The sequence below is a fragment of the Mobula hypostoma genome, chromosome 23 (assembly GCF_963921235.1).
Source record: "Mobula hypostoma chromosome 23, sMobHyp1.1, whole genome shotgun sequence".
NCBI classification, from domain to species: domain Eukaryota; kingdom Metazoa; phylum Chordata; class Chondrichthyes; order Myliobatiformes; family Myliobatidae; genus Mobula; species Mobula hypostoma.
The window spans coordinates 45,303,241-45,316,911 of NC_086119.1; the positions used below are offsets into that span (position 1 = coordinate 45,303,241).

A 13,671-nucleotide genomic window follows, 5' to 3' on the forward strand; every position below is an offset into this window, starting at 1 on the left:
AAAAGCACTTAACAATGCAATTAATTTTGTTTATGTTTCTGATTCCTAATGTTAGCAAAAGGCATTTTAATCTGGCACGGAACAGATAAACACAGAGAATGCTTTCCTTTCCCCTGTATAAGCTTCACTGAGATGCTCTTTATTACAGCACTATCACTTTTCCACAACAACTATCATGTCAAGAATGCTGGTCTTGGTGCCAATTTTCCAGCCCCACAGACTGAGACTAAATCTTGTTCCTTTTATTTCCCTCACAGTCTTCGTGCAGCCGACTTTGATCTCTTTCCTGAAGCTGAATTCAAATTCAGCAAGTCTTGCAAAGTAGTATAATTTCTATTACTTCACCTGCATCTTATCAACTCCCAGACACTTTACAAAGATGTGGAATGCAAGTCAAATCTGAAAAATAGGCTTCAATAAAACAGGAACAATGGAAAGAAGGGAAAAAATAAGGAGGCTTGAAAGGTAACACTAAAGGGGTGATGCCACACAAATGAATATTGATGCACACTGATGAGTGTTTTGACGTCTGCTGCTTAGCAAAGCCTATTACCTGGTGGTTCTACATGGGCTGTCACTTCCACTAAATGTAACGTTCATGAAATTCGTATAAACTCCATAAAATGTTTCTACGTTGTCAGTACCAGAGGATGCACAGAAACTCAGGGAAGGAAGATCAGAGGCAGATGAAAGCAGAGACAAAGAACAATGAGAATGGGACAGGTGGAATGAGGCACACAAACTGATGGAGCGAAGAAAAGGGAAAAAGGGACATACATGGGAGTGAGAGATAGTGGTAGAGAGAGAAATAGAGATAGAGAGCTAGAGACAGAGGGAGAGCAAGAGAGAGAGAGAAAGAGAGACACAGATTGAGAGATACAGGGCCAGAAAGACACAAAATATTCAGAAGACAAGAGTGGCATAAATTCAGAGACAGGGCCAAAGAGAAGAGAGAAGGAGAGACACAGACATCCAAGCTCACAAAGGGAGGACATACAAATGCAAACAGAGGGGGAGAGAACAAGAAAGAGAGAGACACTCCTACAAACTCATGGAGGTGGAAGAGGATAAAGACACACACATAGAGAGGAGAACACAAACCAAAATTGAAGCACATAAAGAGAGAAAGGAAGCTAGAAAAAGGGTAATCAGATTAGGGTAATATTTACTAGCCAGTGAAAAGTGCCTCTACATTTCAAGGGCGCCGCAGTTCCCAGAGAAGTGACTATCTAAAGTGCTTACCTTTCGGGTTGGCGATAAGAACATCCTTGGCTATCGAAACTTTCCCAATAACATCATCACGGCTAAATATAAACAGTAAAGATGAATAGTTAGTGAAGGCACAGTGGCTTTAAGCACAGGTTTAAGATTGCAAGCTTGGGCACATGGGAATTGCTGCTAAAGTTACCTGATTGCATCCTCATCCATCACATAAAAAGAAATGGAGTGAAAGGTACTGGGCAGATGAACATTATACTCCTCGCCCCAGAAGGGAGACAGGGTCTTCCATATTGTTGCTGTTCTGCAAAAAAAAATCATTAATCTGTTTACAAAATAGTGCAAACCTTGTCCTTTCTCTGGTACACAGCATTGACTCAGACATAAATAAGCCAAACTCCTAATTAATACTGTATCTTTGCTGGAATATGGATCCCTACTTACGTGGTGCGCTGCTGATATACCAGTTGGTACCATGCCCATTGGCAGCTGGCTCACAGAGATAATCCCACACTGGGCAGTGAACCTGAGACATTCTGATCTGTGGGGCTTGGACTGGCTTCAGCTTTCGCAATCAGGGAAAGAGATTATGTTGTTCTGTTGTGCTGGTACATCAGTGGTAAGGTGCTGGAGTTCTAATCACAAACAAGAGAAAATCTGCAGATGTTGGAAATCCAAGCAACACACACAAAATCCTGGAGGAACTCAGCAGGTCAGGCAGTGTCTATGGAAAAGAGTAAACAGGCGATCTTTTGGGCCGAGACCCTTCATCAGAACTGATGAAGGTCCTGATGAATGGCCTTGGCCCGAAATGTCGAGTGTTTACTCTTTCCCACAGATGCTGCCTGACCTGCTGAGTTCCTCCAGCATTTTGTATGTGTTGCGAGAGTCCTAATGAGGTTTTGAGATGAAAGGGTCAACAAAGTGAAGTCTTGCTGAGCTTGGCTAACTGGGAGAAGAATAAAAATTAGCAAATTCTTACCCAATGCAGAGAAAGGGAGCAATCACATATTCAAAATCAAAGATTCAAAGTACATTTATTATCCAAGTATGTATGCAGAATACAACCCTGAGATTTGTCTTCCCATAGACAGCCACAAAACAACAAAACCCATTGATATAGCAAAAAAAAGCAAAAAACACAGAATATAAAACACCAAACCACAAAGTTATCACGAGTCCAAGCATATTTAGTCCAGCGCAGTTCAGCATAACCCAGCACTGTGTCTTCATTATCTGTAGGCCGAAGGGCCTGTCCACCCTGGTCAAAATCGTACAAAAATAGCAACTAAAAAAGGAGTGACCAGAAACCAGAAACACATCGTAACGTGAACTTCCTCGATGCTTTAAGCGGCGAGATCAGCGAGAAATGGAGTCAGTCATAGGCCCACGCCCCGTCACCAGGCTTTTTGACCTACAGGCCCCACTCTTCACTTGATACGTCACCTCACCCACTTGGGGACAGCAAGGCACCAGATTGCCATCATTTGCAATTGGCTGTATCACTCAGATAAGAACACTAGTTCAAATGCTCAATGTACCAAGTTCAAAATACAGACATCCCACCCTGCAAAAACTCATTTCAGGGAGGTAGCACCATCAATTTGCGGGAGACTCCAGGAACTCCAGGACAGGTGGGATGTCTGCAATAGAGTAGCTCCTTAGCAGCCAGCTAGCTAGTTTAAATAATATTAGCTATGCTAATAAATGAATGATACCTGTTAAACTCACCTCAACATGTCTTTTACATTTTAACCCACCATGGGCAATAGAAAAGTCACTGTTGTAAACAGTGCAGCGAGCAACACTGTCATTATTTTTGACCCATATTAGGCAGGAGTACACTTTAGTGTAGTCTGGGTTGACATATGTTTTATATTTTCTTTTTTTGGAAAATTCTGCCATGGCGTGCTCTCACGCTCTCTCTCGTCATGCTCCCTCTCTCTCATGGTCACTCTCACTTGCTCTCTCTCTCGCGCACGCTCTGTCTCTCTCTCTCTCTCTCTCGTGGCCGCTCTCGCGCTCTCAAAAAAAAATTGATTTCCGTGATATTGTATATAATTTGCGGGCATCAGGGAGCCACTATTAATATGCGGGAGACTCCCGGAACTTCCGGCAGAGGTGGGATGTCTGAAAATAGAGTCTGTGTCAGAGCTAGCGCGTCCACTGGCGCAGGTCTTGGCTCTGTCGTTCACAGTGACGTGAGCACTGTGCAGCCTCTAAAGGCAGAGGAGAACAGTGAAGATAATTCCCAAGGCCAGAGAGAAGGGCCACAAAACGTGAGATTGGCTGCAAGGTTTGTTCAGTCTCAGAAGAAAAGACAACAGAGGGGACACTGCTGAGGAATGAGGCAGAAGGAGTAAGTAGCAGGAAGAAATACAGCCAGATTCACCTAAACGTGTGGAGAAGGCATGGAACAAACATCATTAAGCAGGTCCAAAACATTTAACAACTCTCTGCAATGTGCCTAAATGCGCTAAACCAATTGCGTGCCTACCTACTCTAGTACTCACATATTATATATTATCCTTGATCATTTCCTTTTCAAAACTCAGGCTGTCTTTTCCAGCACAGGAATTCTCCTACTTTGCATGCCAGGTACCTGACCGTCAAATTTATGCACAGACACCCTCTTGGTCCCAAGCCACTACCTACTCCATCCAAGACACCATTTGAGAACTAATTCCCTAACTGAAGGCTTCGTCTGCGCAACCCAGAAGATGTTCTGGGATTGCCCCCTTTATCTTAAGCAGAACACTTTTCCTTTTCCTGCCCAATGAGCAGCATCATTTACAGGAGCTGCCAGTTTGAAAGAGAACTGCAGCATGTCAGGACTGGCCTTGAGAGACATCCTTAAATAAATGCGTTTGCTGACATGCAGATCAACTAGCCAGGAAGGGATATACCAGCTCAGGTCCAAAGCAATAACATTTGTTACTTCCAGCCGGACAAGGTGTTGACGCTGGTTTAGGAAGGCATGAAGGTCTTTTCGATGGATTACGATTTGAATCAACATTACAGTGTCATATTCCAAACACAACAGAAATGTTTCAGGAACTTTGGATGTGACTCTCATTTTCCACTTCAACAAGAGGTCTTTAGGTGTGCAGCTTCCAAACTATTTGCAGCAGTAAATGTTTTAAAAGGTTGTAGTTAATAAAACCAGTAAGTTCTAAAGGTGTTTGAAGTTCTGCCAACACCCGTCTTGGCCCGCTGCTCAAACATTAGAAAATATAGCGCAGGAATTTTAGCTGTCAGGTAGTGTAAATATTTCCCAGTAGAGGACTGCTGACTGAGTGGGGAGGTGGTGGGGGGAGGGGGGGTAACACTTACCAGTGAAATGCTGTTGTGCAATGTGACTGGGAGTGTATCATTCTCAAGTCAGGGCTCGTGAGCATCCTGGAATTTTAATTCTCCAAATGGGTACAGGAATTGTCTGCATCTTCCTCTAAATACAGGTGGATTTCTAGGGTACAGGTACACGATGGAAAGCATAAACCTCTTCCTCTACAGAATGCATGCGTGGCTGAGGGCTAATAATGTTCCAGGAGCGTACATTCAGTGTTTAGGGAATGAATCTAGTCTCCAGTGGATGCTGGTGTGCATCTGAGGAGTATAACTGTTCTCCAATAGACTGCAGGTGTGTGTCAGGAGGTGCAACTGTTATTCAGTAAAGTGGGAAGCAAAATGATTCTCCATTAGAGAGCTGGTGTGTCTTTCCTGGAAAGATGCATGATTCTCGGGAAGAATGCAGTATTAAGGTTCTACCACAGGGTTTCCCAACCTTTTTTATGCCATAGACTCCCACCACTAACCATGGACCCCAGGTTGGGCATTACTGCTCTAGAGTAAAAATTCAGAAGATCATTGAAATGTACAGCATAATTTATATAGATTATAGATTATGAAGACACGCAGTCCTCTTTTATTGTCATTTAATAATGCCTGCATTAAGAAATGATACAATATTTCCTCCGGTGTGATATCACAAAACGCAGGACAGACCAAGAATGAAAAAACTGACAAAACCACATAATTATAACATATAGTTACAACAGTGCAACAATACCATAACTTGATGAAGAAGTCCATGAGCACAGTAAAAAGTTCAAAGTCTCTCAAATGTCCCACATCTCACGCAGACGGGAGAAGGAAGAAAAAAACTCTCCCTGCCACGCCCGACCACAATCCGTCTCTGAGTCATCCGAAAACTTCGAGCCTCCGAATCAGCTCTCCAACACCGAGTACTGAGCGCTATCTCTGTCCGAACGATTCGACTTCAATCTCGGTCGCCAACAGCAGGCAAAGCCGGGGATTTTGAGGCCTTCCGAAGGATTCCCGACCGTGCAGTAACGACAGCAGCGAACGAGCGTTTCAGAAATTTCTCCAGATGTTCCTCTGTGCTTTCACGTCCATCTCCATCAAATCAGAATTGTCCACGGCCCCTAATTAACGGATACGATATCATTTTTCACCGGAGGGCTGCACACGCGCAGCGTACTGTTCTCTCTCCTCCCGCCTGATATGCAACACAGAGCTAATTAAGCTTTATACACACAGCGTTGTGTATAATCTGTGTCTAGTTTTTTTTTAACAAACAGGATTAAGGTTCAGGCAATCACTCCCTCAATAACCTAAAGGCTGAAAGTGTTGTCCTCAACTGCCCTCTGATCTTGCTACCAATTCTAAATCTTGGCCTGTCTACCAAGGGAAAGAGTTACTTTCAGTGCACACTTACTCTGCTTCTTATCATTTTACAACCCCACAGTAATCTGCGCCCAGTCTAGCTATACTGTCTCTCAGTGCTCACTCTCTGTGGATTCCAGGTTTGTCCTCGGACGTGGTGCCTGCCTCTAGTAACCATCATTCTCCACATATTTGTCTTCCCTTGTCAAATCATTGAACATGATTGGAATGTGGTGCTAAAATATAGAGCAAAGGCCTAACTAAAAACTGAAAGGCAAAAACCTGCAGATGATAGAAATCCACAATAAAAATAAAACAAAGCGATGGAAACATTCAGTGGGTCAGGCAGAATCTGAAGAGAGAGAGAAACAGAATTAATATCTCAGGCTTCCATTTCCACATATTGCCTGCCCTGCCAAGCCTTTTTCGCATTTTCTGGTCAATGATTTAACCACTTCACCACTTAGATCAACTAAAAATTCAGCCTGTGTTAATTTTTACCTTTCAATCCCACTTTAAGTGCCTGGATCCACAAGAGGTGAAATGAATCTCAAGTTATTCAGTTAGGGACAGCATTCCTGCGACATAGAACATAGAACATAGAAATCTACAGCACATATCAGGCCCTTCGGCCCACAATGTTGTGCCGACCATGTTCCCATCTCTCGAAACTACCTAGACATTTTGTATTCCACAGAATCTGGAGCTCAAGTAGATTGGGTTTCCAGAGCCCAGAAAATAGGATGGTGATAGAAAAAGTCTACCCTTCATGGTCCTCTTTTTGATGGCCAACCTTAGAGTATTATCCACACCACCCTGCCCAGGCGACAGCTGTACTGTTGCCCACCTCCTTCAACAGTAGAGTCCAAAACGTTTTTAGGATCACCACCCCCTTGGCTTCCAGATCATAGCCCCAGCAACCCCCTCTCCTTTTCTAGCCATTACATAAAAGCTATAAAAAATTTTGATTTACAATGCAGAGTGAAAAAAGATTGGAACTGCATATTCAAAGCTGTGAGAAATAATAGTAAAAATTATTCATGTCTATTTAAAGCCACAAATAAAATTATTTCTTCATTTAATTACAGTAAAAACAATTTTCATCAACAGTTTTAGAGTGTTCAACCATTCACTACGTTGCCTTTTCACCTTTCAATGAGATGGATGGGCTTGGTGCAATGGTATCAGCTTCTCATTTCAACAGTTTCAAAAAGCACATAAAAGCATCTCAGGCAGTTTCCTTTTGAGAGCCATCTGATTTCTGTGTGCAACAGCAAGCGTTCAAACTCTTCATCATTCTCAATACAAAGCTCTCAAAATAATTAAGGATTGAGAGCATGTGACTTTATTTTATTTACCACTACGATAACAGTATTCAGTGATTTGTGCAGCCAATCACTTAGGAATTTTTGCAACAAGATGTTGTCTGTAGTAAATATGTTAGATACAGCTTTTTTCAAAAAAGAAATAACTCCACTGTAACGTCCTGACACTGATGGAGCCCCATTCGTGCACAAGCAAGCATATTGGTGACTGGAATGTCCTTCTCTTTAAAATATTGCTCAATAACTCAAGATATTGGCTCCCCCTTTGTATCTGTTATGTCTCCTTGCAAAATACACCCTTAGACATACATTTCTTAATGCCAGAATTACCACTGGCCATTGTGAAAAATGAGATTTACTGCTATCAACTTTCAAACAAACGAGAATTCATTGGTTGCAGTTCCCGAGGTTAGCTGAGTTCACAGTAATGAGTCACAGAGGTTTTAATGATGCATCAAAATATTCCTTCAAGGTATCAATTCCAAAAATGTTGTAAGATGCAGGATTGATCCTAAAACAAATATTTTATGTTCTTATTTCCTTTGCAACCTCAGTGTCAGTAATTTCAATACCTTCAATCTTCTTTACTGAGGCCCAGAAGGGTGTACTCAAAGCATAACATTTATCTCCAGTGTAAGAACTCATTCTGCAACAGATACACTGAAACAGTAATACAATAGACACGCAAAATTACTTACTTACTGCCTGTTACGCCACTGGCGTTTAGGGCAGCAAGGAAGGTACTATCAGTCATGCAAGTCCCGGGTAGAGACTCAGGAATACCATCGCACTCAGATGTAGAATGATTCTTCATTGCTGTTTCCGTAACAGTTCTGTTTTACCAGTCAGGGTTGTTAACCCCGAGCTGAACCCCCAAACCTGGAGGACCTGTGGACCACTCTTCGTCCGACCTCTACCCTTTGACCTATTTGGCATGGGTGACCCTACCAAGAGCCAAAACATAACGCCCTGACTCCTGCCAACATCGTTCTCCAGGTCATTGAGGAACACAAGCCTCCAAACCACAACAAGGTTGGTGGTCCTCTTGGAGGAGATAAACTAAGGGTAGATATAAATTTGTAGACAGTCAGACAATAAAGACAAATAAAGTGTGTGCTCTGGCTGACTGATAGCACTCTGGTGTCCCTGTCAGCGAGTTGTTGATTCAAGAGCCTCTAAAGGGCAGAGGTACGTTTGACTATATGAGAAGTTGCACTTCATTAAACTGAAATTCTGCCTGCATTGTCAAGTGTATGCAAAAGACCTCATGACATCATTTGAAGAGCTGGGGGGTTCTTTTATACCTCTGGTCTTTATTGATCCCATAACTAAATCACCGAAGATTGAGGTCATAGGACTATGCTCTGCACAGCGGTACTGTGTTTCCTACATTATAACACTGTAAAGTGCTTTTGAGTGTCAGCACAGTTTTAGGTGTCTCCAGGTCATGTCCGAATAGATAGCCAATGGGTTCTTTACAGTAACTATGACAACCTTCTGAATATCCCATTCCTCTCCCTTTGAAGTGGAAGTCCATTCAGCTATAATTCAAAAAGTTAGACCATAAGGCATAGGAACAGAATTAGGCCACTTGGCCCATCAGGCCTGCTCTGCTATGGCTGATTTATTATCCTACTCAACCCCATTCTCTGCCTTCTCCCCATAACCTTTGACACCCTGACTAAACAAGAACCTGATAACCTCCGCTTTAAATATACTCAGTGACTTGGTCTCCACAGCCATCCATGGCAATGAATTCCACAGATTCACCACCCTCTGGCTAAAGAAATTCACCTCCGCCGCTGTTCCAAATGGACAGCCTCCATTTTGAGGCTGTGTTCTGGGTCCTAGACCTAACCACTATTGGGAAACATCCTCTCTGTGCCAATCTCCTCTCCATACTAGTATCTTTCCTGTAATACCATGAGCGCTTAACTTGTTAAGCAGCTTCATGTGCAGCACCTTGTAAAAGGCCTTCTGAAAATCCAGGTAAACATCCCATGACTCTCCTTTGTCTGTTATTTTCTCAAAGAAGCCCAACAGTTCTGTAAGGTAAGATTTCCCCTTCAGGAAACCATGCTGACTTTGGCTTACTTTATCATGAGCCTCCAAGCACCCCAAAACCTCATCCTTAGTAATGGACTCCACCATCTTCCCAACCGTTGAAGTGTGGCTAACTGGCCTATAACTTCCTTTCTTCTGCCTCCTTCCCTTCTTAAAGAGAGGAGTGACATTTGCAATTTTCCAGCCCTCCAGATCATTTCAGAATCTAGTTATTCTTTAAAGATTTTTACCAATACCTCCAGAATCTCCTAAGCTACCTCCTTCAGAACTCTGGGCTGTAAACCATCTGGTCCAGGTAACTCATCTACCTTCATACCTTTCAGCTTCACTTCTGCCCACTGACACTCTCAAATTTCTGGCGTGATGCTGGTTGTCTCCACAGTAAAGACTGATGCAAAATACTGAATAAGTTCATCTGCCATTTCTTTGTCCCCCATTAGTACCTCTCCAGTGTCATTTTCCAGAGCTCCAATATCCACTCTCACCTCTCTTTCACTCATTATATATCTGAAAACATTTGGTGTCTTCTTTGATATTATTGGCTAGCTTACCTTCATATTTCATCTTTTCTCTCTTTATGTCTTTATGGCTTAGTTTGGTTTTTAATAGCTTCCCAATTTTCTACTTCCCACTAATTTATATGTTATTTTGGATGCCCTCTCTTTTGCTTTTATGCTGTCTCTGATTTCCCTTGACAGCCATGGTTGCCTCATCCTGCCTTTAGAATACTTCTCCATCTTTGGGATGTGTCTACCCTGTGCCTTCAAATTGCCCCCAGAAACTTCAACCATTGGTGTTTCACTGTCATCCCTGCCAGTATCCCCTTCCAAAAAACTTAGGCCAGCTCTTCTCTCATGCCTGTGTAATTCCCTTTACTCTACTGGACTTTATCTCCTCTCTCTCAAACTGCAGGGTGAATTCTATCATACTATGATCACTGCCTCCTAAATGCTCTTCTACCGTAAGCTCCCAAATCAAATCTGGTTCATTACACAACACCCAATCCAGAATTGCCTTTCCCCCAGTGGGCTCAACTACAAACTGCTCTAAAAAGCCACCTCGTAGACATTTCTCAATTTACCTGCATATTGAAAGCCCCCATGACTATCATAACATTGCCCTTTATTCATGCCTTTTTTATTTCCCATTGAAAGTTATATCCCACTTCATAGCTACTGCTTAGAGCTTGAATACAGCTCCCATCAGAGGGTGTTTATGCACTTTCAGTTTCTTTACCCATAAGGATTCTACATCTTCTGATCCTATGTCATCTATTTTGAAGGACTTAATTTCATTTTTTTTACCAACATAAGCACCCCACCCCGCTGCCTATCTGCTGGTCCTTTTGATACAAAATGTATCGTTGGATGTTAAGCTCTCAACTACGATCTTCTTTCAGCCACAACTCAGTAATGCCCAGAATGTCATACTTACCAATCTCTAAGATATCTACCTTATTCCATGCATGCATTTAAATATAATACCTTCAGTCATTTATTTATCACCTTTTTTGATTTTGTCCCTGTGTTGCAGTTCAACCCATCCCACTGTCTGCAATTTTACCCTATTATCTGCCTGTCCCTCCTCACAGTCTCACCACAAACTACACCTACTTGTATACCAATTGCCCCAACCTCAGCCTTATCACTCCAGTTCCCGTACTCATGCCAACTTAGTTTAAACCCTCCCCAACAGTTCTAGCAAATCTGCCCACAAGGATATTGGTCTATCTCAGGTTCAGGTGTAATGAGTCTTTTTTTTTATATACAGGTCATACCTTCCCCATTAAGAGATCCCAATGATCCAGAAATCTGAAACCTCTGCCCCTCTACACCATGTCCTCAGCTACTCGTTCATCTGGACTATCATCTTATTCCTGCCCTAACTAGCACGTGTTACTGGCAGTAATCCAGAGATGACTACTTTGGAAGGCCTTTACACCAACAAGGACACTTAACCTGATTCAAGCTTGAGTACTAATAACATTTTTTGTACCCAAATGGACTTAAACCCAGCATTGAAATTTGGTCCTGTAAAGATCAGTTTGAGGAGCTGGGCTTTACCCATATCTCTAGAGACTTTGTCAGTCACTTGGAAGGATACCTGAAATTAACAAAACGATGAAATAAATTCTTGGTGGGAGACTTCAATTCCATTTCAAGAAGGTCTTAGTAACCCCACACCCAACGAAGCTGGACAAGGCCTGAAAATAAGATGGGTCTTGCACAGAACCACCACAAGGAAGAAATCTTACTTGACAACATCTTTACCAATCACTGATACATTTAATAATGGCTGGAAAGGTCGCTTCACAAGCCTTGTGCAGATCAAATCCAGTACAAAGGTGAGAATCCATCTGACAAATCTGGGTACCAGGATGTGCTGTGAACCATCAAAACAACAGAACTGACCCGGCCGCAAACATCAAACTATTACTGTCATCCAACCAGACAACCCCAATCCTGATTCACAAGACTCAAGTAAACTGCAGGTGGTGAAGATCTTAAATAAAAACAGAAAATGCTGGAAACACTCAGCAGGTTGGACCATATCTGTGGGAAGAGATAATCCAAAAATGAGGCGTCATATTTATAGTATGCTAAATAATGGAAGCTTCAAACTGCAGACCTAAATTATCCCACAGGCAACTGATTCATAGCAACTACACCCAGCCAAGGACAGTGATACAATCATCCAGTATGTGAGGGCACAACAGAAAGTGATGCACTTGCAATCATTTTCAGCTAGGACTAGTTGGATGTTCATAGAATTGTAATAGCAATTTACTGTCAGAATGATGCCATTCAGCCTACAGTATTCATTCTGACCAAAAATTCAGTTATTTAGTCCTTCCCAGAAATGACAGCTCCAAGTGCAAATCCAGGTACCCATAACTATGCAGGGGGTGTCTACTACTATCTCTACTGATCAGTCTTTTTCAGGCTGGATGGGTGTAACTAGTGAGTGTCCCATGGATCAAATTTTGCTTGCAATTATTTATTACTTATGTTATCAGTCTAGAGTAGGGGACAGAATATTCACTGGGCTTGTATACAAACTCAGCTCGTTAGCTAACTCTGCTAACAGCCACGTGACAGTGGTGAGAAGCCACCGTCCCTAAACAATATATGCCTAGGGTCAGATATGATTTGGGTTTCAAACAAACAAGAACGTTGTGATGTTCCAATTAAAGAAACCTCGTTGTTGAGCGAATGCAGTGTAAACACTGCCCATGCACAGTTATCAGTCTGCAGGAAATAACAGATCGTACCCCGCATAAAATTATAAAGAAAGTATATTTACCAATTTCAGCTTTATCAAACAGTTAATTGGAAAAAGGAAATAAAAGAAAAGGGCCCATTACAGTTAAACTAGTCCAATGTGCACGTAACATTGGAGCCTATATTGGAGTATTCGGGGATGTATCTCTTACTCACGCACTGGACCCACGGTCTATGTGAAACCACCCGCCATGTTCTGAACTGCCCTCAGAGTCCATCTCAAACACCCTGGCTCTCCCTCAGGAGTAGCAGCCCTTCCTCCTTGGAGCCATACATCTGCACAAAGCATGCATCTTCCCCTCTGTCCTGCTCCACAGCTCCTGACAAAAGACCTCACACCAGGCTACTGTACTTCAGAAAACTCTTCCCCACACTCCTTCAGACCCCACAATCCCGATTGGTTGATTTACATCTCTAAGTTGGACAACATGGGTTCTTATCTTAGCCGAAGCCAAAACACACTTTCCAGCCTGGCACACCGCTTTGACAGAAAACTGCTAACATGAACTGCCTCACAGCGTAGCTGCAGAAATCTTAATAAGGTCTTGCAGTTTGCCAATGACACTGAAATAGCTGGGCGGACATTTTGCAATGAGGATATCCGAACCGAGGGATTATGTGAATGGTCAGAAACTTAGCAAATGGAGTTTAACTTAGGAAAGTAGGTTCCCAAGTTAAGGCTGTGCACTTCAGAGAGAGAGGAATCAAAAAAGGTACATGACATTTTAGCATTTTAAATGTGTGATGGTTGGAACAATCTCTGTATGCATGAATCACAAACAGCTGACAGGCAAGTGCAGAAGGTAGTTAAGAAGGCAGATGGCTTACTGGCCTTTATTGCAGGGAGATTGGCGTTTAGAAATAGGTAAGTGTACAGGGTGATGCCAAGGCCACATGGCGAGAGCAGGGCATAGTTTGTTTCTCTTATCCTGGCTTTGGAGCCAGTCCAAATGATCTTCAACGGGTTAATTACTGGAATGAGAGAATTGTCCACTCATGAGTGGCTAACGAAGGTGAAAGACTAATCTTTGGAGTTTAGAAGAAAGAGGGGTGATCTTATTGAAAGTTATGTGATCCTAAGGAGGCATGCATCTTAT

General features: G+C 42.5%; 1 protein-coding gene across 1 annotated transcript in view; it reads right to left on the bottom strand.

Annotated features, from left to right (window-relative positions):
* The window catches only part of rasa4 (RAS p21 protein activator 4), a 283,641-nt gene that overhangs the window by 240,594 nt on the left and 29,376 nt on the right, over window positions 1-13,671 (bottom strand). Inside the window, exons 3-4 of the mRNA XM_063031375.1 lie at window positions 1,409-1,522; window positions 1,243-1,304 (exon numbers count right to left, since the gene is read on the bottom strand). Of these exons, the coding sequence (XP_062887445.1) occupies window positions 1,243-1,304; window positions 1,409-1,522 (176 nt within the window). The remainder of the gene's footprint in view (window positions 1-1,242; window positions 1,305-1,408; window positions 1,523-13,671) is intronic.